The sequence below is a fragment of the Petaurus breviceps genome, unplaced genomic scaffold (assembly GCF_028583685.1).
Source record: "Petaurus breviceps papuanus isolate PSGF00001 unplaced genomic scaffold, PetGlider_PUasm1.0 125, whole genome shotgun sequence".
NCBI lineage: Eukaryota > Metazoa > Chordata > Mammalia > Diprotodontia > Petauridae > Petaurus > Petaurus breviceps.
The window spans coordinates 10,313,557-10,337,570 of record NW_027185653.1 but is presented as its reverse complement, the minus strand read 5'-3'; the positions used below and the strand labels follow the sequence as shown (position 1 = coordinate 10,337,570).

The 24,014-nt window shown below is 39.8% G+C and overlaps 2 protein-coding genes across 2 annotated transcripts in view; both read left to right on the top strand.

The window, feature by feature from the left end:
- The first annotated feature begins 95 nt into the window (after positions 1 to 95).
- Positions 96 to 22,770, top strand: TOPORS (TOP1 binding arginine/serine rich protein, E3 ubiquitin ligase). Its single transcript, XM_069090551.1, has 2 exons — positions 96 to 362; positions 19,213 to 22,770. The coding sequence occupies exons 1-2, from the start codon at positions 108 to 110 to the stop codon at positions 22,195 to 22,197; spliced, it is 3,240 nt and encodes a 1,079-aa protein (XP_068946652.1). The 5' UTR covers positions 96 to 107; the 3' UTR covers positions 22,198 to 22,770.
- RIGI (RNA sensor RIG-I) overlaps positions 227 to 24,014 on the top strand; it is a 121,430-nt gene continuing 97,642 nt past the window's right edge. The window contains exon 1 of the mRNA XM_069090559.1: positions 227 to 362. The gene's annotated coding sequence lies outside the window, so the exon portion shown is untranslated. The remainder of the gene's footprint in view (positions 363 to 24,014) is intronic.

The following is a 24,014-nucleotide window of genomic DNA, read 5'->3' as shown; positions in this document are numbered from 1 at the left end:
GCCCCCCCTCCCCCCTCCCCCCCCCCCTCCCCTCTTCCCCGGCGTGATTGATGACGTCACCCTTGGCGCGCGCGCAGAGCGGTTGGCGGTTTGGGGTGAGAGAGCGGATGTTGTCTTGTGACGAGCCCCGGGGGAGGGCCCCATCCCCTTCCGGTGTTAGCCGGAAGCCTGCTATTGGTGACCTGCGGCCTACGACACGAAGGTCGCAGCCGCTGGCTCCTCCTCCGCCTGAAGGAGGGAGGGGAGAGGCGCTCGTTCGAGCTGAAAGGGACCCCGGGAGTTGTTGCGGCTCGGCACCCGGAGCGCTTGGGCTGATCCCCGAGGGAGCTTTCGTCGTCCTGACGGCGCCGGAGCCCTCCGAGGTAAGCCGTGGGCGTGATCGAAGGACGGGGAATAGGGCGGCGGCCCGATTGCGGAGCTCCGGGGCGTCGGGGGTGCACTTTCCAGCCTGGCGAGGCCGGGCCCGGGGCCCGGACGCCGCGGCCTGGAGGGTGCGCCCCGAACCCCGTGGAGCCTCGGGGTTTGTGAGTGGGGGCGGTTCCCGGCCCCTCGGGGGAGCCTGCGTGTATGGAGATCAATATGGAGCTTCCTTCTGCTGGGGGAGAGGGCCCGAGGCGCAGCCGGGCGGGCCGGGGCGGTTCTCGGCGCCTGGGGGATCGGGCTAGCACGGGCCCCCGTGGTGTTGTAGACGCCGGGCCTGCAGAAGGGGCCTAGCGCAGCGTGCTTCTGGCCCGCAGTGGGCCTAAAGAGCCCTTGTGGTAGGGGCCGGGAGGCGCCAGAGATCTTGGATTAACCCGGTCTCGGCGCAGCCTCCTTCTGCCAGTTCTTCTAGGACCCCCCGTAGTCTGCTTTTACTCTCATAAGAACGTTTTCTGGAGATGGGCCCTTAGGCTTCCGCGCACTGTCAAAGGGGGCGGGGACGCAAAAGCGTCTGCGTGTCCGTGTAATGCCCCGGGCTCCCCGAGCGCGCCTGGGCCGGCTGTGCAGTGGGGCTGTGGCGGAGAACCCGGATAAATCGGGGGATCGGAAGGGTGGACCGAGGGGCCTAGCGCACGGATGTCGGCGGCGTCTCCGTGCAGATGATGCTTATGGGGTCAGGGAGAGAAGGCCCAGGCCGCCCATGGGGAGGAGGAGAAGAAGGAATGGCCGGCTGGCCTGAGAAAAAGCCGGGCAGGGAAGTGCTGGACTTGGATTGGCTGAATGAGAAAGGGCGGAGAGAGATGCAGGGGTGATAAAATCCAGCCAAGGGATTCCCTTTTGGTGAGCATATTGGAAGGTGGGGGAGCCATGAAGATTCCAGAGAGTTGACTGAGGTTACTGCCTGCTAGAGGAGATTAGATCCGTTCAGGGGGGTATTAAGGACTGCCACATTGTTAGAGGGTGGGGAAAAGGTGGCATTGAGAATGAAAAGAGGTGCCCCATGGTTTTGAGCTGAAGGGAATGGAAGAAGAGGGAGCTCTCATCAAGTAGGTGGCAATACAGAATCATCAGTAGAGGGTAGACCCGGAATCAGGAAGACTTGGCTTCAGTTTTTATACAATTTTTGTGCAAGATTTGCCTTGGTGCATTTACTGTGTGATCCTTCGAAAGTTACTTAACCATTCTGAACCTGTTTATCTGTAAAATGGGGATGATAGTAGCACTTACCTGACTGAGTTTTTTGTGAGGAACAAATCATATAATGCATGTACTTTGCAAATGCCATAGTATCATCAGGTGTCATCTTGCTGTTCCTTACAAACTCCGTGTCAAAGGTCTCTGCTTAAAATTTACTCCTCTTCAATTTTTTATCTCTTGCGATTGCTAGCTTTCTTTAAAGTTCCACTCAAGCAGCATGATCTATATGAGGCCTTTCTAGATTTTCTACTTTGCTAGTGCCTCTCCTCCTGCCCCTCCCCCCAAAAAAAGTTTTGTCGGGGGTTGGGGTGTGCATGTGTGTGTGTGTGTGATGTTGCACCCCATTTCCTTAAGGGCAGAGTCTGTGTTGGTTTTTTCTGTTTCCCCAGGGCCCAGCCAAATGCCTTGAACACTGTGGACAATGTGGAATAAAATGCTTGTTAGTCGATATTAAGATAGGAAGAGTGTTTGTTCCAGCCCTACACCAATACACAGATTGAGAGAGCATGCAGGATCAGTTTTGGCACTTACTTGTAGTTTGTTTAGCTGAAGCTAGAGTATGTGTATGAAGAAGTAATGTGAAATAAGCCCAGAGAGGAGTTTAGAATTGATAGAAGGTCCTTAACTGTTATTTTATTTCACATTTTAACCCTGTACTCAAAACAGGATCCAGTCGAGATTTTTTTTACTTAAATGAAAAGAAAGACTCAAAGCATGCTACAAGCTACTACTGAAATGTAGATAGGAAAATAGGTCCATACTTAACTAGCAGAGGAATAATTTACCAACATTTTTTACTGAGAATGAAAGTAAAATTTTATCCCTTTATGCTAATATTTTAATCTAATTTTGAAATATTGACATACCTGCTGTAGTCCTTAAACTAGAGAAGAGACTGGTACCAAAATCTGAGCTAATTAAAAAATTAAGAGGCTTAATGAGGGATGAAGAAGAGTGACAACAAATATTTAAAATATAGCCCTCTCTTTCACACTGGTAATCCATATAGTAATAGAGATTTGACCTGTCATTTCATTGATCTGGAGAACTTATGGATGAGGAAATTCATTTTACAAGTAAAGGTCAGTACTTTCTGTAAACCCCAAACCCTGTTCTTAGTCCACACCATGATTTCCAATCCCTGAATCCTTCAGTTCTCTCCAGACCATCACCCCTGTACTAGCTACAGTCTTCTTTTCTTCATCTTGACCCATTGTTGAACCAGTTAACAACTCTATAAAATGGATAAATAACTCTGGGCTTAACATCTGGAAGAACTGAGCTCAAATATGGCCTCAGATACTTACTGATGTGTGACCCTACACAAGTCACTTATTCTCTATTTGCCTCAGTTTCCTCAATTGTAAAATGGGGATAATAATAGTACTTACCTTCCAAGGTTGTGAGGATCAAGTGAGATAATTAGTCAAGCGCTTAGCACATAGTCCCTGGCATGTTGTAAATGCTTCCCTTCCTGTGTTCTCTTGAGTCTTTCAAGGCAATCCTTTCATACCTCTCTGATCAACTCACTCTCTTACTCACCTTTAACCATCTCCCATCATCCTGATCTGTAGCCTTCCTCTGGACCCCAACTATTCTGGGGAAGAAAGTGAGGCTGGTGACTTTGCATAGCTCTCCTCACTTCAGTCTAATTCACATGCAGTCATGGCATCGCCTTCCTGATGTCCTGGTCTTCTTCTGCAGTGAAGGACCAAAAACAATCCTGTTGTTGCATTCCCAAGTCTTCTAATCCCTCCTCAAATTTCCCATGACTTCCCCTTTCCTCACCTCATTTTATAGGAAAAATTGAGGCCATTTTCCGAGAACTTTTCTCCTTTATCTCATAGCACTCAGATGTCTTCTGCTAATCCCTCTACATGTGTAATTGTTCCCATTCCATCCTGTCTTCTCCAAGATATTGCCTCATCTGTCATCCCCACTCTCACTTTTCTTCAATCTCTCCCTATGTACTAGGTGCTTCCCTATTGCCTACTAAGTCTTCCTATCCTTAACAGACCCTCATTTAGTCAGTATATCCCCATTCTCCTCTCATGTTGCTTACTTTTTATAGCTAAGCTTCTTGAGAAGGCTGTCTGCTCTTTCTTCTTAGGTCTCTACAGCCTGGCTTCCATCCTCATCTTTCTATTGAAACTGCTCTCTCCAAAGTTATTAATGATATTTTACTTGTAAAATCTAATGGTTTTTTCTCAATTCTAATCCTTCTTGATATCTGTAGCAGCAAGCACCCCAGCATCCCCAGGGTGGCTGCCAACACAAGTTCTTAGATCTGCTTTTCTAGAGGAAAGCAACTCAAAATGGGTTCACAATCTTGCTTTAATCAATCAAACATAGCATTTACCTAGTTCAGGGGAAAAGTCAGCACCCCAAACTTCAGAGTACACAGAGGTTACAAGCAAAAGTTACAAGACAGAGAAACATTTCAGCAGACAGACTTCCAAACTGTCTAGTCATTACATACATCCATGCTTAATCACCATTATTAGAGAGGGAAGCACCAACATCTGGGTTTTAAAAGCCAGGGGGACTCTCAACAGCTGCCCAGAGTCTCATCTGGTCAATTCACACAACACTTCTCAAAGTGAGCCCCAAAGCAAAGCCTCACATCAGGGATTATTATACCCTTCTCCTGGGTCAGAGAATGTAACAACCCTCTTCACCCACTGCCCAATCACAAAGTATCTCCTGAAAAACAAGCCTCCCACCACAGGTTCCAGGTGCACTTAACCTAGGGGCAGGGAAGATCTTACAAATTTACATTCCTATAACAACATCTCTGTAACCTATGACATTGTTGATTGCCTACTTTGCTTTGGTAATACTCTTCTCTGTGGGTTTCCAAAATGCCATTCTTGGGTTCTCCTCCTGCCTGTTATTCTGTTCCTCAGTCTCTTAATGGATCTTCATCTAAATCATACCCTCTGAGTATCCCATCGCATTCTCTCCTTGGCCCACTTCACCCTTTATACTATTTCACTTGGTAATCTCATCAGCTTCCATGGATTCAATTAATTATTTCTATGCCAGTGATTCCCAGGTCTGTTTGTCCAGATACCACATAGAGTCATGAAGTTAGTATTCAGTCAGAAGGTTAAACTTGGACCCAGGCCTTTCTGACTGCATGGCCAGTGGTTAAGCCAAGTGCTAGCAGCTCTCCAGTGGACTGCTGCTATGAATAGCTTTAAGGTTCTCATCACATAGTGAACTCGATTTGTTCAGCAATAAACTGAGGCACAACATTCACAGAAACCAAAGTGGAGCATTCATAATGATATAACAACTTACCACTAAAGTGGCCACATAGCTTTAAACAAAAGATATCATTTACTAAGTCCTTAGCTCAGTGGTCCTTAAGCAGCAATCCTCCTTAAGGGACACAGAGTACAAAGGTCAAAGTTTTCCCACCCCTAGGTTACATTGTCTTAATCTCTCAAGTCAAAAAGTCTTCTTTCTTCTTGATTGGAGATTAGTTTCCAATCATCCTTAACTCAGTCATCCTTGTTTTTGTTTTTGTTTTGTTTAATTTCGGTTCTAATACCTCTGGTCATCTTCAATTTACTCTGTATATAACTTATTGGACAAAGCAGTTTATACGTTGTCTTTCACGTTAGACTGTAAGCTCTTTGCGGACATGGACTGCTTTTTGCTTGCTTTGAATCCCTAGTGCTCAGAAACATTTGTCACACAGTAAATGCTTAATAAATGCTAATTAATGAAAATAATTTTAATAGTAATAATTTCCAGTGGACCAGAACTTAAGCAAATTTAAAATTCAAGGAATTGTTGAGATGATCTTACAAGATAACTCCCCTAAATTAAAAAGAACAATAGAAAAAGATGCAAAGGACTGTGGGAGCAGAAGCACTTGGTTTTTCTAAGACCCATTCATTCAGAAGCTCCCAAGATATTCTCCTGTAAGAACTCTATGGACATTAAAAGCCTGAGGCAGATGACAAATATTTATCACCTTTTTGATTGTAGATGGAGAAATATAGTATTTGTTATAGTGACATAGCAAGGTGAGGGCAGGATCTGGGGTCCTCTGGTTCACTAACCACCCCAGAAGGACTGCTTTGGAAGAATTAACAACATGCTACACTTGTACCTCACTGAGAAGGAAATCAAGTCAATGAGCATTTATTAAGTACTCACTATATGATAAACACTATTGCTAAGTGTTGGGAAATACAAGTAGCAAGCAGAAATCAACATAGTCCCTGTCCTCAGGGAGCTTACATTCTTTTTTTATGCTTAACATTTAATTATGCTTAATTATTAAAATTCAATTTTATGCTTAATATTTAATATGCTTTATTAACTTCTGATTAACATCATTCATTTCCACCAGATTTTGAGTTACAAATTTTCTCCCTGTTTTTCCCCTATCCACCGTGCCAAAATAGCAGTCCCACAGGATATCCCCTCCTCCAATATGGTATTTACACATTTAAACATTTGATTTTGAAACTTTGAATTAAAGATTCATTTCCTTCCTCCCTTGTCATCCACCCTTACTGGGAAGATAAGAAGTTCAGTATAGGTTGTACATCTGTAGCTAATGCAAAACAGTAACATAGTAGATATATTGTAAAAGACTGACTATATTTCCCTCCCTCCTATCCCACTTCCCACTTGTTCTGTTCTCTACTTTGATCCCTTCCCTTTTCAAAACTGGATGCTTCCAACTTCCCTCCCCCCCCCAGTCTGCCCTCCATTCCATCATCCCTCCTCTGAGACCCTTCTCCCCTGCTCTCCTCTAGGGTGAGATACCCTATTTAATGTGTATTTCATTCCCTCCACAAGCCAAATTCAATGAGAATAAGGTTGACCCATTTTCCCTTTGCCTTCCTATTCTTCCCCTCCATTGTAACCATTTTCCCTTGCCTCTTCTTTATGAGATAGTTTACCCCATTGTGTCCCTCCCCATCTCCTCTCATGATATTCCTCTCTCACCTCTTAATTTCACCTTTTAAGTATCATCCCTTCCTGTTAAATTGGTCCTGTGCCTTCTATCTATGTATACCTGTAAACATATATACACACATGCACATAGGTATTCCTATGCCCATATACCCTCATATATAGACATATACATACATATGCATATATATATATATATATGTTTCTATTCCCTTCAACTATTTTCATACTGACAAAAGTTTCATCAGTTACAATTATTGTTTTTTTTTCCATGTAGGTATGTTAATAGTTCAAATTTGATACGTTCCTTGTTATTTCTTTTTCCCTGTTTACCTTTTCATGCTTCTCTTGCTTCTTGTATCTGAATGTGAGATTTTCTTTTCAACTCTGGTTTTTTCATCAAGAATACTTAAAAGTCCTCTATTCCACTGAATGACCATACTTTCCCCAGAAACATGATACTCACTTTTGCTGGGTAGGTGATTCTTGGTTTTAATCCCAGCTCCTTCGACATACAGAATATCGTATTCCAAGCCCTTCGATCCCTCAGTACAGAACCTGCCAGATCCTGGGTTATCCTGATTGTGTTTCCACAATATTCAAATTGTTTCTTCCTGGCTGCTTGTAATATTCTCTCCTTATTCTGGGAATTCTGGAACCTGGCTATAATATTCCTAAGAGTTTTCTTTTGGGGATCTTTTTCAGGAGGTGATCGGTGGATTCTTTCAACTTCTGTTTTGCCCTCTGGTTCTAAAACATCAGGGCAGTTTTCTTTGAGAACTTCCTGGAGGATGATTTCTAGCTTCTTAGTTTGATCATGGCTTTCAGGTAGTCCAATAATTTTTAAAATACCTCTCCTGGATCTATTTTCCAGGTCAGTGGTTTTTCCCATGAGATATTTCACGTTGCCTTCTATTCTTTCATTTGTTTGGATCTGTTTTAACAGCATTTTGATTTCTAATAAAGTCATTAGGTTCCATTTGCTCCAATCTAATTCTGAAGCCATGATTCTCCTCATTGAGCTTTTGAGATTCTTTTTCCATCTGGGCAAATTTGTTTTTTTAAGGCATTCTTCTCCTCATTGTCTTTTTGAGCCTCTTTTGCCATTTGAGTTAGTCTATTTTTTAAGGTGTTATTTTCCTCAGGCTGTTGACTCTCATTTTGTAATTTTCTTGTATTGTTCTCATTTCTCTTCCCAATTTTTGCTCCACTTCTCTTATCTGTTTCTTAAGATCCTCTATGGCCTGTAACCAGCTCATGTTTTCCTTTGAAGCTTTTGGTGCAGGAGTTCTGACTTCACTGTCTTCCTCCTGTTCCATGCTTTTCTTCTCCTTTTTGTCCCCAAAATAGGAGTCTAATGATGGAATCTTCCGTCTGCTTTTTTTCCTTTGCCTGGTCATGTCGCCCCTCAGTCACTTGACCAATGGGCCTTTTTCCACAGTAGGACTCTGCCACCACATAGGGGAGCTTTCGTCCCAAATGCTGGGGTTTTCTCAGCTGCCAGAGGTATTAGAGGGGTGCCCTCTCTGAGGCTTCCACATGCTCTGACAAGCTGGAAACATGCCCCAGGGCCTCCACCTTAGACTGCAGTCCAGATCCAAGAAGGTTAAAGCAGGAGCAAATACCCCTCAGATTGGTTGCTTGGTCCTCCTACACTCTGCAGGCCAGGAGCTGTAGCTGCCACGTGGCACACTGGCTGGCTGTTCCGGGCGTCTCAGTGGCTTCTCATCCCAGTGGCAAAAGCTGAAGCTGACGCACTCCCACTTACTGGGTCCCAAAGTCCAGACTGCTCTGACCTCTCACTTTGTCCTTAGTATCTATGTGTTGATAATTCTGGAAATGGCCACCGCTTCTGCTGATCTGGAGTCCCTGCAGCTGGCTGCTGGTCAGACCTGCCCTGGGGCTAAAACCTCCAGGTCACGTGGGCCTGGGCTGGGCTCCCAGAGTGCTGTCCTGGCTGATTTCTGCTGGGCTGTCCTCAGCAGGAGGTTAGCTTCTCTGTGTCATTTTGTGGGTTCTGCAGCTCCAAAGTTTGTTCAGAGTCCCCTTTTTACATTGACTGGGGAAGGTTGAGGCCAGAGCCGCTTGGAGGTTGTGTTTCTACTCCACTATCTTGACTCCACCCCCCTAACTCAGTCATCCTTAAGGGGTACAAGGTACAAAGTACAAAGTTCTCCCACCCCTAGGCCACAGCAAATCATGATCTTCTCAGTGAGCATTAAGTACCCAAGGAGAGGTTTTTTTCATCTTGGCTCAAGGATTGACTCCCAGATTCCATGGTTCCTTTTTTTTTTTTTTTTAGTTTAAGCTATTTATTAATACTTTCCCCATTCTTACATCTAGACAATCAATAAAATAATAAATCACACCCTGATTTGTAGTGTTTGCATACTGAAAATTTTAAAATCAGCTCTTGTGAGATGGTTTGAGCTGACTCTTCACCTCCAAGTAAATGAAATCTCAACTATCTTTCCAAAGATTTTTTCTCCACACTTTTATTTTGCACATAGGATCATATTAATTAAGGCAATAAATATGAGTAGTGTCCTCATTTTGGTCATCAGATATGACCAAATCCCAAGAAAAATAAAACAAGATGTCTATTATCTCAATGCTAATGTTTCCTTTTATTCACTGGTGGGAAAAAAATGACCGATAGATATTCATTTTCAGTAAATCAGAGCATAGCGTATGCCACATGATGTTATTGAAAGAAAGATAAGTATGCTATATGTTTTTAAAAGCCTGATTCAAAGAAATAGCCTTGGAAATATAATCATCTTTTAAGTGGAGTCCAGGAAATAGCATCCTAGATAAAATGGATGTAAGAATTTTTTCTAATTTACTTTTTGTCAAAGAGTATACTTCCCCATTGCTTGAAATTGGATTTCACAATTATTTTAAAGCATTTATCAGTGTCTGTAATTCTCATATTCACCAACAACATTGATCAAAGCTACAACCCATGAGTCATTCAATAAAAGAGATACAGTGGAAAAAACCCTGAAGACGAGGTGTCAGGAGACCTGGGCTCTAGTACTTGCTCTGTTACTAAGCCCTGGGCAAATTACTTAGACTTTTTTGGACCTGTTTACTTGTATTTGAAATGAGACATTTGGATTTGTTGGTAGCAAAGGTCCTTTCTAACTTGAAAAATTCTGGGATATTAATTTTAGTCTTTACTATATGTACAAAGTCTCTCATCAGTGGCCTTCTCTGATGCTTCAACCAGTGAAAAAAATGGACATGTTTTTTCTAAGTCCCTGGAACCAGGCACAATGATTTTCACTAAGAGTAAAAAAAAAAAAATAGAAAAGATAGTGCCCACCGTCACTTTCAGTATACTGGAGAAAACAGCACCTATACAGCTGAGTAAATTCAAATAAGAAGCAGCGAGGCTGGAGAATTTACTATAGATTGCCTCCAGGTCTTTGACCTCTGGTTTGTGTCAGTCTGTCACATCTAAGAAGATGATAGAATCTTAACAATGAAATTGAGGTTCAGAGGACTTCTGTTGTTCATCTTTCATGTTTGAAGAGTACTAATGACATCATGGGGTAATGTCTTGACTTGGATATGCATTGGATTTAAGTGAGGCAGAGTTGACCAAAATCCTCAGCCACACACTCTCTTCCAGAATCATCAATGTCCAGTGACCAGACAAAAGTCAGGATGACTAGTGATGTCTCAGGATGTAGTGAATGACTCTGGCATCTTCAATGTCTGACTAAGCTCTAAATACTCTGTAATACCTACTTTAGCAGCTTTCATGGACCTGGGAACAAATTGTTCTCATCCATTCATTCCACCAGGGAAAGTCTTAACATGCTTGAGGTAGATACCCCAATAACTCACTGATGGGTTTGAGGACTATCAGTTACCTTCAGCCTAGTTTAGGCCATCTGCCAAGATGGTTTTGTCAGTGTATGACCACTGTGCATGCTCACTTGTGGCTCCAGAGAACATCTGGTGCAATCTTAAACCTGGTACTAGAAACTGTTTTATAGGTTCTATTTGAAGTAGTTATCCAGTCTCTCAGCCTGAATGTACCCAATGTTAGGGTATTCACTACATCTCAAGGAAGTCCATTCTACCTTTGGACCAGTTTGTCAGGACATCCTTTCCTATGCTAAGTGAAAATGTAAATTCTAGTCATTGACCCTGCCTTTTTGTACTATGCAGTTTAAGGCCAATCCTTCTTCCACATTATAGCTCTTCAGATAGTTGAAAATGTCTTATTATTAAGCTCCTTGAGGGAAGGGACTTTTGCCTCTTTTTGTATTCCCAGCATTTAGCATAGTGCTTGGAACATAGCAGGTGCTTAATAAATATTTATTGATAGAGTGATCTATTGTAAGCTCTATGGAGGCAGGTCCCACGCCATTTAACTCCTATCTCAGTTCCTAGTACAATACTCTGCACATAGCAAGCCCTTATTAATATTTTAATAAGTTGTTAAATGAATTTAGACATTAATCAATCTTTTCCAGGTTGAATATCCAGTGTTTCACCAAACATTCAGTTCTTATATGGCATAGTACCCAGGTGTCTTATCATTCTCTCTCTCTTTTTTTTTTTTTAATACACATTTGTTTTTAAAACTTTGAGTTCCAGATTTTTTTCCTCTCTTCCCTCCTCACCCACCCCCACTGGGAAGATAAGCAATTCAATACAGGTTGTACATGTGTAGTTATGCAAAACATTTCCATAGTAGGTATATTGTGAAAGATTAACTATATTTCCCTCCATCCTATCCTGCCCTTCACTCTTTCTGTTTTCTCCTTTGACCCTGTACCTTTTCAAAAGTGTTTGCTTCTAACTATCCTCTCCCCCAGTCTGCCCTCCCTTCTGTCATTCCCCCCTCTTATCCCCTTTCCCCCTATTTTCCTGTAGGGTAAGATACCCAATTGAGAATTCCCTCCTTCAGCCTAATTCAATGAGAGTAAGGTAGTCCCATTCCCTTTTACCTTCCTGCTCTTCCCCTCCATTATAACAGTTATCTCTTGCCTCTTTTATGTGAGATAATTTACCCTAATCTATCTCTCTCTTCTTCTCCCAGTAAATTCCTCTCTCACCTCTTAATTTTATTTTATAGATATCATCCCGTCATATTCAACTCATCCTGTGCCCTCTGTGTATACATGTATATATATATATATATATATATGCACAGTCTCACATATATTTATACAAATATATATGCATACATATACATGTATATTTCTTCAACTGTCCTCACACTGAGAAGTCTTATGAGTTATGATTATTGTTTTTCCATGTAAATAGTTCAACTTTAATAAATTCCTTATGATTTCTTTTCCCTGTTTACATTCTCATGCTTCTCTTGCATCTTGTATTTAGAAGTCAGATTTTCTGTTCAGCTGTAGTTTTTTCTTCAAGAATGCTCGAAAATCCTCTATTTCATTGAATGACCATATTTTCCCCTGAAGCATTATACTTAGTTTTGCTAGGTAGGTGATTCTTGGTTTTAATCCTAGCTCCTTCCTTTGACCTCCCAAATATCATATTCTAAGCCCTTTGATCCCTCAGTGTAGAAGCTGCTAGGTCTTGTGTTATCCTGATTGTTTCCATAATACTCAAATTGTTTCTTCCTGACTGCTTGCAGTATTTTCTCCTTGACTGTGGAAACTCTGGAATTTGGCTATAATATTCCTAGGAGTTTTATTTTGGGGATCTTTTTCTAGAGGCAATTGGTGAATTCTCTCAATTTCTGTTTTGCACTCTGGTTCTAGAATATCAGGGAAATTTTGCTTGATAATTTCTTGAAAAATGGTGTCTAGACCCATTTTTTTTATCATGGCTTTCAGGCAGTCCAGTAATTTTTAAATTTTCTCTTCTGGGTCTATTTTCCAGGTCAGTGGTTTTTCCAGTGATATGGTTTACGTAGCCTTCTATTTTTTTCGTTTGTTGGGAAATGGTTTTTGATTTCTCATAAAGTCACTAGCTTTCATTTGCCCCAGTCTAATTTTGAAGGAATTATTCTCTTCAATGAGTTTTTCAAGTTTCTTTTCCATCCGGCACATTCAGCTTTTTAAGGCAGTCTTCTCCTTGTTGGCTTCTTGGGCCTCTTTTGCCATTTGAGTCAGTCTGTTTTTTAAGGTGTTATTTTCTTCCATCAGGCTGTCGACTCGCTTTTCTTGATTTTCTTGCATCATTCTCATTTCCCTTCCCAATTTTTCCTCTACTTCTCTTACTTGGTTTTCAGAATCCTTCTTGAGCTCCTCCATGGCCTGTGACCAGTGCATATTTTTCTTGGAAGCTTTTACTTCAGGAGCTCTGACTTTGTTGTCTTCCTCCCATTCCAGGCTTTGATCCTTTTTGTCCCTGAAAAAGGACTCTAGGGTCTGATTGAGTTTCCTCTGCTTGCTCATGTTGACAGTCAATTACTTGACTTTTGAGCTCTTTGCCAGGGTAGAACTCTGCTTTCACAATGGGGAAAGCTGTGTCCCAAATTGCTGGGGTTTTTGTAGCTGCTGGAGCTATTAGGAGGGCACCCTCTCTGCAGCCCCCATAGGCCACACACCCCAGGCCCTCTACCCAGGACCACGATCCAGATCCAAGCAGGTTAAAGCAAGAGTGATTCCCCTCTGAATGGTCGCTTGGTTCCCCTGCAGTCTGCAGGCCAGGAGCTCCTTAGGCAGCCATGCTGAGGCACAGCCACCGTGCCTGCACCAGTTCTTGCCCCAGGGTAGGGGCCAGATGGTGCCCCTCCATCTACCCCTGATCCAGCAGAGTTCCACACTGATCTTTTACTTTGTCTTGTCTGGAAACCACCACAGCTCACTCTCCTGAAGGTTGCTCAGGAGCTGACCTGGGGCCAAAGCCACATGGCTCAGGCGGGGCAGCTCCCATCCAGGTGAGATAGCCCCTTCCTGCCGGCCTGCCAGCTTGCCTTCAGTGGGAAAGTTGTTTCTCTCTGTCATTTTGTGGGTTCTGTAGCCCTAAAATTTGTTTAGAGTCATTTTTTACATATATTGGAGGAGGTGGAAGCTGGAGCTACGGGGAAGTCCTGTTTCTACCCATGGTTCCTCTAATATGGGTCCAGCTCTTGCCCGAATCTACCCAACCGTCACCTGATTCACAGGTAGGCAGCTCTCAGCTCCCCTTCCATATATTGAAGCTCACAGTGCCCAGTCCACCTCAAGTCCTTCCAAGTTTCAGTTTCTGGGAAGACAAAGCTTAACAGAACCAAAACAACATTCACACACATTGCTGGCCCCCTTATCGGTCCACTTTCTGCCTGTAAACAGACCCACAAACAAGGTCTGAGAAGTCAACACAAATCATCAGCATAGTCCCAAGACCTCTGAAACCCTCCTCCAGGACTTCTGTAAACAGACGGCAGGGCTTCCAGTAAGGTCTCGGGGCTTCTGTGCAGAGTGCCACAAACAAAAATGAACACAGACAGAACAGAGTGCCGACTGACCACCGCAAGTGTTCCTTTCTTGGTTCTGCTCAGTCCCAGTTTGTGCTCCACCATATACATGGTTCTTCTCCTTCCTGTTGTGTCAGCAAGTTTCTCCCACCTTCAGATCACAAGGGGCTCCAACAAGGTGTCAAATGCTTGAGTAGCTGAAACAAGGTGCCTAGTACTTCTTTGCTTGCCATTAAACCAGTCTCTTATCCACTAATCCACAGTGCCTCCTATGTATAGGAAAGTGAATTAATTGATTTTATGGATATACATATAACTGATGTCTTATGGCTTAGCCCTTCATCAGTTTATCAGATTTTTGAGTATAAGATTTATTGCCATATCAATATGCAGTATTTTATTTGTGCTTCTTCCTAATTTTCATTTTTTTCTCATTCTCTGAGTACTTTTTTTTGGTTTTGAATTTTTTTATTATGCTGAAATATATACAGAAAAATTGCTGTCCTAGTCTAAGCTTTCAAATTACGAATTTTATAAGCTATATTATTCTTGTATATGTAACAAAATCAAATCATAAAGGACATACAAAATGTAAAGTTTCAATGCTTGTAATATTTTACTTTATCAAATGCTTTATTAACTTCTAGTTTACATCATTCATTTCTGCAAGATTTTGAGTTACAGATTTTCTCCCTGTTTTTCCCCTACCCACCACCCTAAATAGCGATCCCACTGGATATCCCCCCCTCCAAAATCTGCTCTCTCCCATATCTTCCCCCAACCCTCCTCCGACTTTCCAGTAGGGCACAGGGGATCTTTGAATTTCAGATTCATTCCCTTCCTCCCTTGTCACCCACCCTTACTGGGAAGATAAGCAATTCAGTATAGGTTGTACATGTGTAGGTATGCAAAAGATTTCCATAGTGGATGTATTGTAAAAGACTGGCTATATTTCCCTCCCTCTTATCCCACCTTATCCTGTCGCTTTTCAAAAGTGGGTGCTTCCAACTTCCCTCCCCCCCCATCATCCCTCCTCTCATCCCCTTCTCCCCTACTCTTTGAGTACTCTTTAGGCTATTATAATCTTCATAGAAATTTGAAGTCTTCAAGAAGAAATTATAGTATAATATAATACCTGTCTTCTTAACCTATGATTTTATAGTGAGGTTATTAGAGTCTTCTTATGGTCTTCTTACAAAAGGGTAGACACTTATGTTTTTGGTACAGTTTAAATATAATCCTGTCCAGTTAGTGACAGAGAACTTTGGATCCTTTTCAAGATTTGAATTATTCCATTTAGCCTTTTCATTAAGTTAACAGTATAAGGAAATGGTATGCCTTTTGTTAAATAGAAGAGTATGAAAAACATTTAAAAGTGTCTAGGAACTTCAGACCTCCACTAAAATTCTTTTTATGCCCTATGTATAGTGGAGGTTACCCTGGGTTCTCAATGGTTATGTCTGTGAATCACAAACTTGTGACAGGTCCTCTGAAGCTGGAAAAGCTTTGAGTATGAACCCAGTGATGGACAATATATTTCTGTTGCCCACTGATGAAGGCTGTCTGAGTTTGGAGAAATTGGTCATATCTGTTCCCAAAGACTACCTGTTAGAACTATTTGCATCAGTGATTACAAGTTTTAAATTGGCTAGCTTAACTTTTAGGAAATTCATGAATAGGTTCTGTCATGTTTAACATAATATTGTGTCATGTTTAACATGCAGCTTATGATCTTGAAAAAGATCATATTCCTAGTTAGAAGTGTCAGTATGAAAAATAGTGGGACTATCAATTTTGCCTAATTTTTTCTTAGGAAAAAAGTTTCTGTTGGTTGGGAAAAGGGAATATGTATCTGGAATGACTGAGGTTACAAAACAAAAGTCATCAACAAAACTTCTTTAAAATATTGACTGAACTTCATAGGATTTGAAATGTAGGAAGTGTTAAAAGAATACTTCTGAAAATCTAACACTTTTATAACATGGTCATTGAAATCATTCCATAAAGTTGTTGATTCAGTGTTTTCTCGTGTAATCCCCCTTAAATAGGCTGTATTTATAAATTATGCAGAATTCCCTAATTGGTAACAGTATTGCAAACACAGGTCATTCTGTCTCAGACAAAAGAATTATGATGTTCTTTTTTGCCTTCTCTTCCATCTCCAGGCTCGTCTTTCTATGTTGTTTTCCCTTCTAAATTCAAGTGTGTATTGTTCCACTCTTCTGCTCAGAAAGTACTAGATTCTTGGTATCAGAGAAATCTGAGTTCTTGACTTAGCACTTTACAGTAGCTTAGTATGGGGAGGACTATATGGTATTTCTGTCACTAATCACACTATTACAAAATTTTATTTTATTTAAATTTTTCCAGCTTCAGGACTTTTTCCTACAGAAAAATTTATAGAATCATCCTAGGCTGTTTTTATGTTAATTACATCCCCACATTGGAGATATAGGGCAGTTTTTTCCCCTAAGTACAAAAGTTACTGTTTTAAAATTTGTCTCATGTATTTTGAAGTCCTTTTCATGTCAGGTCATTAACATTTACTCTAAGCAGGGTGTTGTGGAGACTTGATTTCGTAGTTAAAATATATAGCCCCTGATGTGAAGGGTGGTAAACTTCTGCAGGAAGAGGTCATTTTTATAACTGGGCCCTTTGAACCTCCTCTTTGCTTTCCTCCATCAGTTTGTGTGCTTCCCATTCAGTTCTTTTAGTTCAAATTTTCAGTGCTAAAAGTCAGGCATTCTTAACCTGTGGTCCATGAAATTGTGTGTGCATGTGTGTCTCTGTCTGTGTGTGTGCATATACACATAATTTCCTTTGTAATCTCCTATATTTAGGCCTTTAATAATAATATTTTGAGAAGTGGTCCATAGGATTCGTCAGACTACCATTACATTGAAAAGAAACCCCTACTTTAAATGCTTCACTTTTTAAAGAACACTTACCTTAAACGATTCCAAGTTTTTCCTTGCCACTAAAGTTCCACCCACCCCCAAACTAATCCAGCAGCCATGCTACATAGCTAAGTATATTAAGGCCCTCTGCATATGACAGCATCCTGGTATTATAAAGTCCGTTGTCTTATTTGCTCTTGAGCAGAAGATAATTTGATGACTGATCTTAATTTTCCTACTAGATCAGTAGTGGTTTTACTTATGATAAACAACTTAATAACATAATTTTGTTGTTGTTTTAGTTAAGAGGACATTCTGATTAACTGGTGGAATTCTGTGCATTTGAACCTTACCTAGCAGAACTGACTGTCTTTAAAAAATCGTCTCTGACAGATTTTGACTAAAATGAAGTTTTCTTTTATAATGTGAATCATAGATTAGTATAAACTCCAAGAATCAAAGTTTCAGATGACCAGTGTGTGAAATGGAAAAGTGGAGCGATTGATTGTACATGGGTTATGTCCTGTTTTCAATGCTAACTTTCATATTCGTATGAGAAGTGATGCTAATATGTCATCAAGGACATACCAGTAGAACATTGGGGAAAAAAAACAGGTAGTGCGAGAGAGAGCAGTAAAAGATGAACATCCCAAATTCTGCATTGGTATTCCCAAAATATTAAGAGACCAAGAAGAAGGCCTCTAATACATTTGGTCATCCTCAGTGGGAGGAATTGTGAAAAATAGTGGGTGAAAATTGAACAGGATAAGAAGACACTACATTAGTAAAGGGAGTGTCCACAAATGGTCATAGCCATTGAAATAATCTCAAAGTTGAAGCAGTTTTGTTCTAAGATTACCTTGTTAGAACAGCTTGCTGAATTTAATTTAGGCTTAGTGAATTTGGAATACTTAATTGAAGATGAAGGAAAGAGGGCTAGTATTTGTGGATAGTGAATAAATGAATTCATGACTAATCCAATGTTATTTTAAGTAGTCACTTCAGATATACTATCAAACATTTTCTGTAAGCAGATAACAAATAGTAAGATTGATGAGCTATGAAAATGTTTTTTTAAGTATTTTAGGAATGAACAGCATGATATAGAGCTTAGACAATTAAAAAACTCTACGTATCATCCTTACAATAACAGATTTGATTTCTTTTTGATCAATTTGTAATCCAATAAAAACTTATACACACACACACACATAGTCTTTTACTATAATTCTTTGAATACCTTTTGATGGCAGTGTGGTATGGTGATGAGCAGTATTTGGAGTCAGAAAACCTGGGTTCAAATGTCTCCACTGCTTACTACTAGCTGTGTGTATGTATATTGTATGTGTATGTGTGAGTGAGAGGTAATTCTTTTTTTTTTTCTTATCTGTAAAAAGAATGGGTAAGGCTAGTAAACCTCTAATGTCCCTTCCAGCTTTAAACCTATGATCCTATTATGAATAAAATGAAAGGACTGAATTTTTTTGTCTTTTTGTTTTTTAATTTAAATATTTTACTTTCAGGTAAAAGGAAATAGTATTACTTGGTTAAGCTGGTAGCCTCAATAAAAAATGTAGAAAGCTTTTTATGTCCATAATTTTTATACCATGTACGTAATGAGCATAGAGGGAATCTGGTTACTGACTGTACTGTGGGAGAGAGATAACAAATGAAACTGAGGCATGAGATAAAAGTAAATAAAATAAGGTTGGGGCGGGAAAGAATATTTGTGACACAAAACTGGAAGGAATGAGTCTTCATGATCATATAGTTCAAGCCCATCATCCAATGAAATTGGAAACTGAGGCTTGGAGGGAAGATGATTTTCCTTTTGTCCCATAAATGCCAAGTAGCAGAACTGGGATTCGAATACCTGTCTTCTGACTCCACATCCAGTGTCCTAGTTGTTATTTCATTTTTAATAAATCTTATCAACCAAGTGTCCAGATGGATAAAGAAAATGATAAGCAGGGCAAACAAAATCTTTTTATGATATCTGGTAGAAAGTCCTCTTGCAGTATCAGGTAGGTAAACTATGGAGGAGATAAGCTCTTTTTGGGAACAAAAAAATCTTGTGGGTACTAGCAATTAATATAAAGTAATCCTGCATGTCCATTCTTTGAATACCTCTTGCAGTTGTTTTTCAGAAATCAAAAAAATAGACAAATAAAATTCAATAATAGCCTTCCTTTCAGGCCCTAAATTAAAGAGCTCTTAATTAGTTAGTTGAAGAATTTAACCACTCTTGAGTACTTTTACTGTTGTTATGTTACAAGGTTCTATGTTTCATTTACTTTTGTTACTATAACTTCATTCTTAATAAGGTTAACATCCTAATGTACTGATGTTTCTTTTTCTTTGCAGGTAATGGCATCGGCAGCTGAAGAATATACAGTGGACAGTTTTTCACCTAAAGCTGGTACCAGCAAGTTACAGTGGACAGTACCTGGCGATGCTTCTCCTGATTCTAAGTGTCCTATATGTTTGGACAAATTTGACAATGTGGCATATCTCGGTCACTGCTTACATAAGTTCTGTTTCCGCTGTGTACAGGAATGGTCAAAAAACAAAGCTGAATGTCCACTCTGCAAACAACCATTTCAGTCTATCTTCCATTCGGTGAGGGCAGAAAATGACTTTGAGGAATATGTCTTAAGACCCTCATATAGGAACATGACCAAGGAATATGTTCAAGGATCTTTTGCTAGTCCTGATGGGCGAAGATTTCGCTACCGAACGACTAGCTGGAGAAGGGAAAGAAGTGCTTCTGTTTACTCCCAAAGGAATGCTTCTCTTCGGAGGACTGAAACACCACCTGACAATGGGGTATTATTTGAAGGGTTATCTGCTCCACCAATACGACAGAGAGACAGTGGAATTCCTCATATATTGAGACAGGAAGGAAGATCCTTGCGGAAAATTCAAGAGTCAGATATGATTAATTTCAGAAGAACACTTTATCGTTCTGGTATTCGTGTTAGACATATTCAAGATGGTGGCCGCTATAGAGATATTTCAGCTGAATTTTTCCGTAGAAATCCTGCTTGCCTTCACAGATTAGTTCCATGGTTAAAGCGTGAACTTACAGTTCTCTTTGGAACTCATGGATCTTTAGTCAATATTGTTCAGCACATCATCATGAGTAACGTTACTCGCTATGACTTAGAGAGCCAAGCTTTTGTGGATGACTTAAAACCTTTTTTACTTAATCGGACTGACCATTTTTTACATGAATTTATCAGTTTTGCTCGCTCTCCTTTTAACATGGAGGCTTTTGATCAACACGCTAATTATGACTGCCCTGCTCCTTCATACGAGGAAGGTAGCCAGTCAGATTCTTCAGTTATTACCATATCTCCTGATGAGGCAGATAATCAGGAACTAGATACTAATACATTGACTGCTAGTCAGGCTCCGTGGGATGATGAAACTCCAGGGCCATCATATTCAAGCTCAGAGCAGGTTTATACAACTGTGTCTTCCCCTTTAAATACTTCTGACAGTTCAGATGAAGAACTTGTAAGAAGTAGACCCCAGACTCCAATGGGTATAGACACCAATCAGGACCTAAACGATGATGCTGATTCTTCATCCGACAATTGTGTCATTGTTGGATATGTTAAACCATTAGCTGAGAGAACCCCAGAACTTGTTGAATTGTCCTCTGACTCTGAAGAATCAGAGTCTCAGAAAAATGAATCTGTGAAGAAGCCAGATCCCACCTCCAGTGACAGTGATTTTAGTAGATGTTCATCTCCACGTTCATTTGTTTCAAAAGATGGGCAAATAAATAAAAGTCACTGTAATTCTGATATGTCACCTTCTGCTAGGATACTTAGATCAAAAAAGGAGAAGCGATCAGTTTCCTCATCTCCCAAGAACTTGAGCTCCTCAGTGACAGTAGAAAGAGTATGTTCTCCATGTAGCCACAGACTGTCCAAAAAGCGGGGAAGATCAAGAAGTTCAGATTCATATGCTCAAAGCAGAGATGGGCGTGACCAAAAGAGCTGTAGGAAACATCATGGAAAGAGACGGACAAAAAGCAGACGATCACGAAGCAGAGATAGTAGTCAACTTAAAGATAGAAAAGACAAGAAAGCATCAAGAACTAGAGAGAACAGTTGGTCAAGAAAAAGTCAGACAGTATCCTTAAGCAGTGAAAGCACTGTTTCCAGAGAGAGAAGCAGATCAAGGTCTCGGAGCAGCGATCGTGGTAAAAGAAGATCAAGAAGCAGGGAACGATACTATTTAAGGAATAATTATACAAGACGATATCAATGGGAATATACTTACTATAGTAGAAACAGGGATGGCTATGAGTCATCATATAGGAAGAGAACTCTAGCTCATTATCCTCGACAATCTTCTAGTCCTGAATTTAGAATTCAGACCTTTTCTGAAAGGACAAATGCTAGAAAGGAAAGTTGTCACAATGAGAGGAGGCATTACTACAATGAAAGGTATAGGTCAAGGAGTCAGTCCAGTAATAAATCAAGAGATGTTTCTGTAGGATCTGACCGTGTGAGGTGTGAAAAGCCTGGGGGGAAACGAAAGTACAAAACTCGACACTTAGAGGGTACCCATAAAGAGACTGAACAATGTTATGAAGATTCTTCCAAGGGAAAGGGAGAATGTTTTGAGAAATCTTCCAAGTTTGTTGAGACCTACAAAAATGAGAGTGACAGCTTTTCAGATAGGTCCAGCAGGGATAGACACAAGAGGAGGAAAAAGAGGGCCCGAAGTTTAAGCGTAGAGATAGTTTATGAAGGCAAGACTACTGACACAAGTAGACATCATAAAAAGAAAAAGAAAAAACATAGGAGGAGACATAAGCGACATCATACAAGTAATTCTTCACAGGCTTCTCCAATTGTGATTACAATTGAGACTGATAGTGACAAGGAACCAGAAGTGAAAGAAAATATTGAGTCTGACAGTTGTGCCACCTTGGCAACTCAGCATGGTAAAAGAGAATCTTCCTCTCTTGTCTTGGGGTCAACTAAAAGGAAAGATAGATTTGCCCTAAGTGATGGAATTACTGTCCTGGACAAGGAATGTGAAATCATCCCATGTAATGGTGGTTTGGATAATGTCACCAAGACTGTAGATAATCTTCCACTTCAGGAAAACTCAACTGAACAGACTTCTGCTGTGAGAGAGGACACCTTTGTTTCTGGTATGGGCAACCTGCACAGTGACATTAAATCTATACAGACTGAACCATCTGTACATTTACCATCTCCAAAGACATCAGTAATAGAGCCTTCTCCAGAACGACCATCATTAATGCTAAGACTGCCAAAACATCTCATAGAGAAATCTTGTATTGGTCCTGAAGAAAAGACATAACAAGTTTTACATTTAATTAAGATGTATAAAGATGAAACTTTCTGGCAAAGATATTTTTTTTTCTTGCCTTTAAACTCTTAAAGTGATTTTCAAGTTAAGGTTTTGTAAGAGCATTTTATTCAGAAAGTGAACAAAACTCAAAGATAAGCACTTTTGAGTAAAAATAAAACATTGCTAACAGTTTATTTAAAACTTGTATTCTTTTTTCTAAATAAAAATGTAAATTTTAGAAGTTGTAATTCATAAAGCCATACTGAATTTTCATTCTATAAAATATTCAATGGATATTTTAAAATTATGATTTTTAAGAAAGAATTATTATGGAAATTTGCTTATAAAACTTTATGATTGGTAAAGTTGGGTTTTTTTTTGTTTTTGTTTTGTTTTTTTAGAAAATTTGTATTATTTGAAACAATCTTTAAAGGTTAATTCAGACTATTTTTATCTGCATGAATTACTTTGACCTCCGCCAAGAAATGTTTTCATGTTTTTTGTATACATGTCTAACTTGACTGCTAATGAAATATGAATTTGCAAAAAAAGCTCAATAAAGCAATATTTTAACCAAGAAAATCCACAAATTTCCCATGATAATTTTTTTAGTGTAGTGTGACGTACTTGCATTGAAACTCAGTCCTAGAAAATACCTGATGAGAAAGCTGTCCTTGTTCCCACTTTATTTCAAATGGTCTTTAAAAGTTAATACACTAGTAACTAGTACATATTTTATTCAACATTATAAATATAATATTTGTCTCCTATGTAAAGAGTTTAGCATTTATTTTGCAACACATTTTGCCTAATTTGACTATAACATATCCTCAGTAGGAAATATTTATTTCATCTATGTCTCAACCTTATTTGTATAGTTGACAAAATATCCATTCAGATTAAACACAGGTTTAGAGGTTGAGCAGCAGACGTTAGATTTATTATGAATTTGACTTTTGAATATTAATATTTCCTTCATTTTAGAGTTAAAAATAATGTGCAAATGGGAAATTAGAGTTGGTAATGAGAAATAAGGGTTGAATAGTGAGTTCATAAAGAAGGGTAGAAGGAACATTATAGGAAATGTTGAGAGAAACACATTTTTTTTAAAGTATATGGCATTTTGAAAAAAAAATAAGAGTATGATCTAGAAGACAATTTCCTTTATCTGTGGTATTTATTTGTTCCATATAATTTTCCAAACTTCATTTTTTTTGGTAATTGGGATTCAGTGATTTTATTTTAAATTTGTGATTTAATGAGAGTCTTAACTTTAATTTGAATATATTTCACTAAATGACCTGTAAAATACCTAAAATTACCTGTAGAAAAATTTCTTCAATACCTTTTTCTCTTTTCTTGGACATATCAAATCACTATCTTTGCATACCCTTTAGTTTTTAAGGATACTTGTCTTTTAAATTATTATGTATATGTAAATCTGAGGGTTTCTGTCTCATTTTTCTGCCCCTTGCTAACAAAATTGGGTTTCTGTAGAAGTCACTATTTTTTCGAAGTTTTAGCAGTATTCTATAGACCAGGGGTGGCGAACCTGTGGCCTTGAGGCCACATGTGTCCTAGGTCCTCGGGTATGGCTTTTTGACCAAGTCCAAGTTTTACAAAACAAATCCTTTTATTAAGGGGATTTTTTCTGTGAAATTTGAGTTCAGTCCAAGGGCCTCATTTGAGGACCCAGAGTGGCATAGAGCTCGCAGGTTCCCCACCCCTACTATAGACTATACAGATCAACAGACATTAAGTACCTTGTACATAGGAAGATTTGTCCTTTAGGACTAGAAGAAGAATATGTAATATACATAGATCTT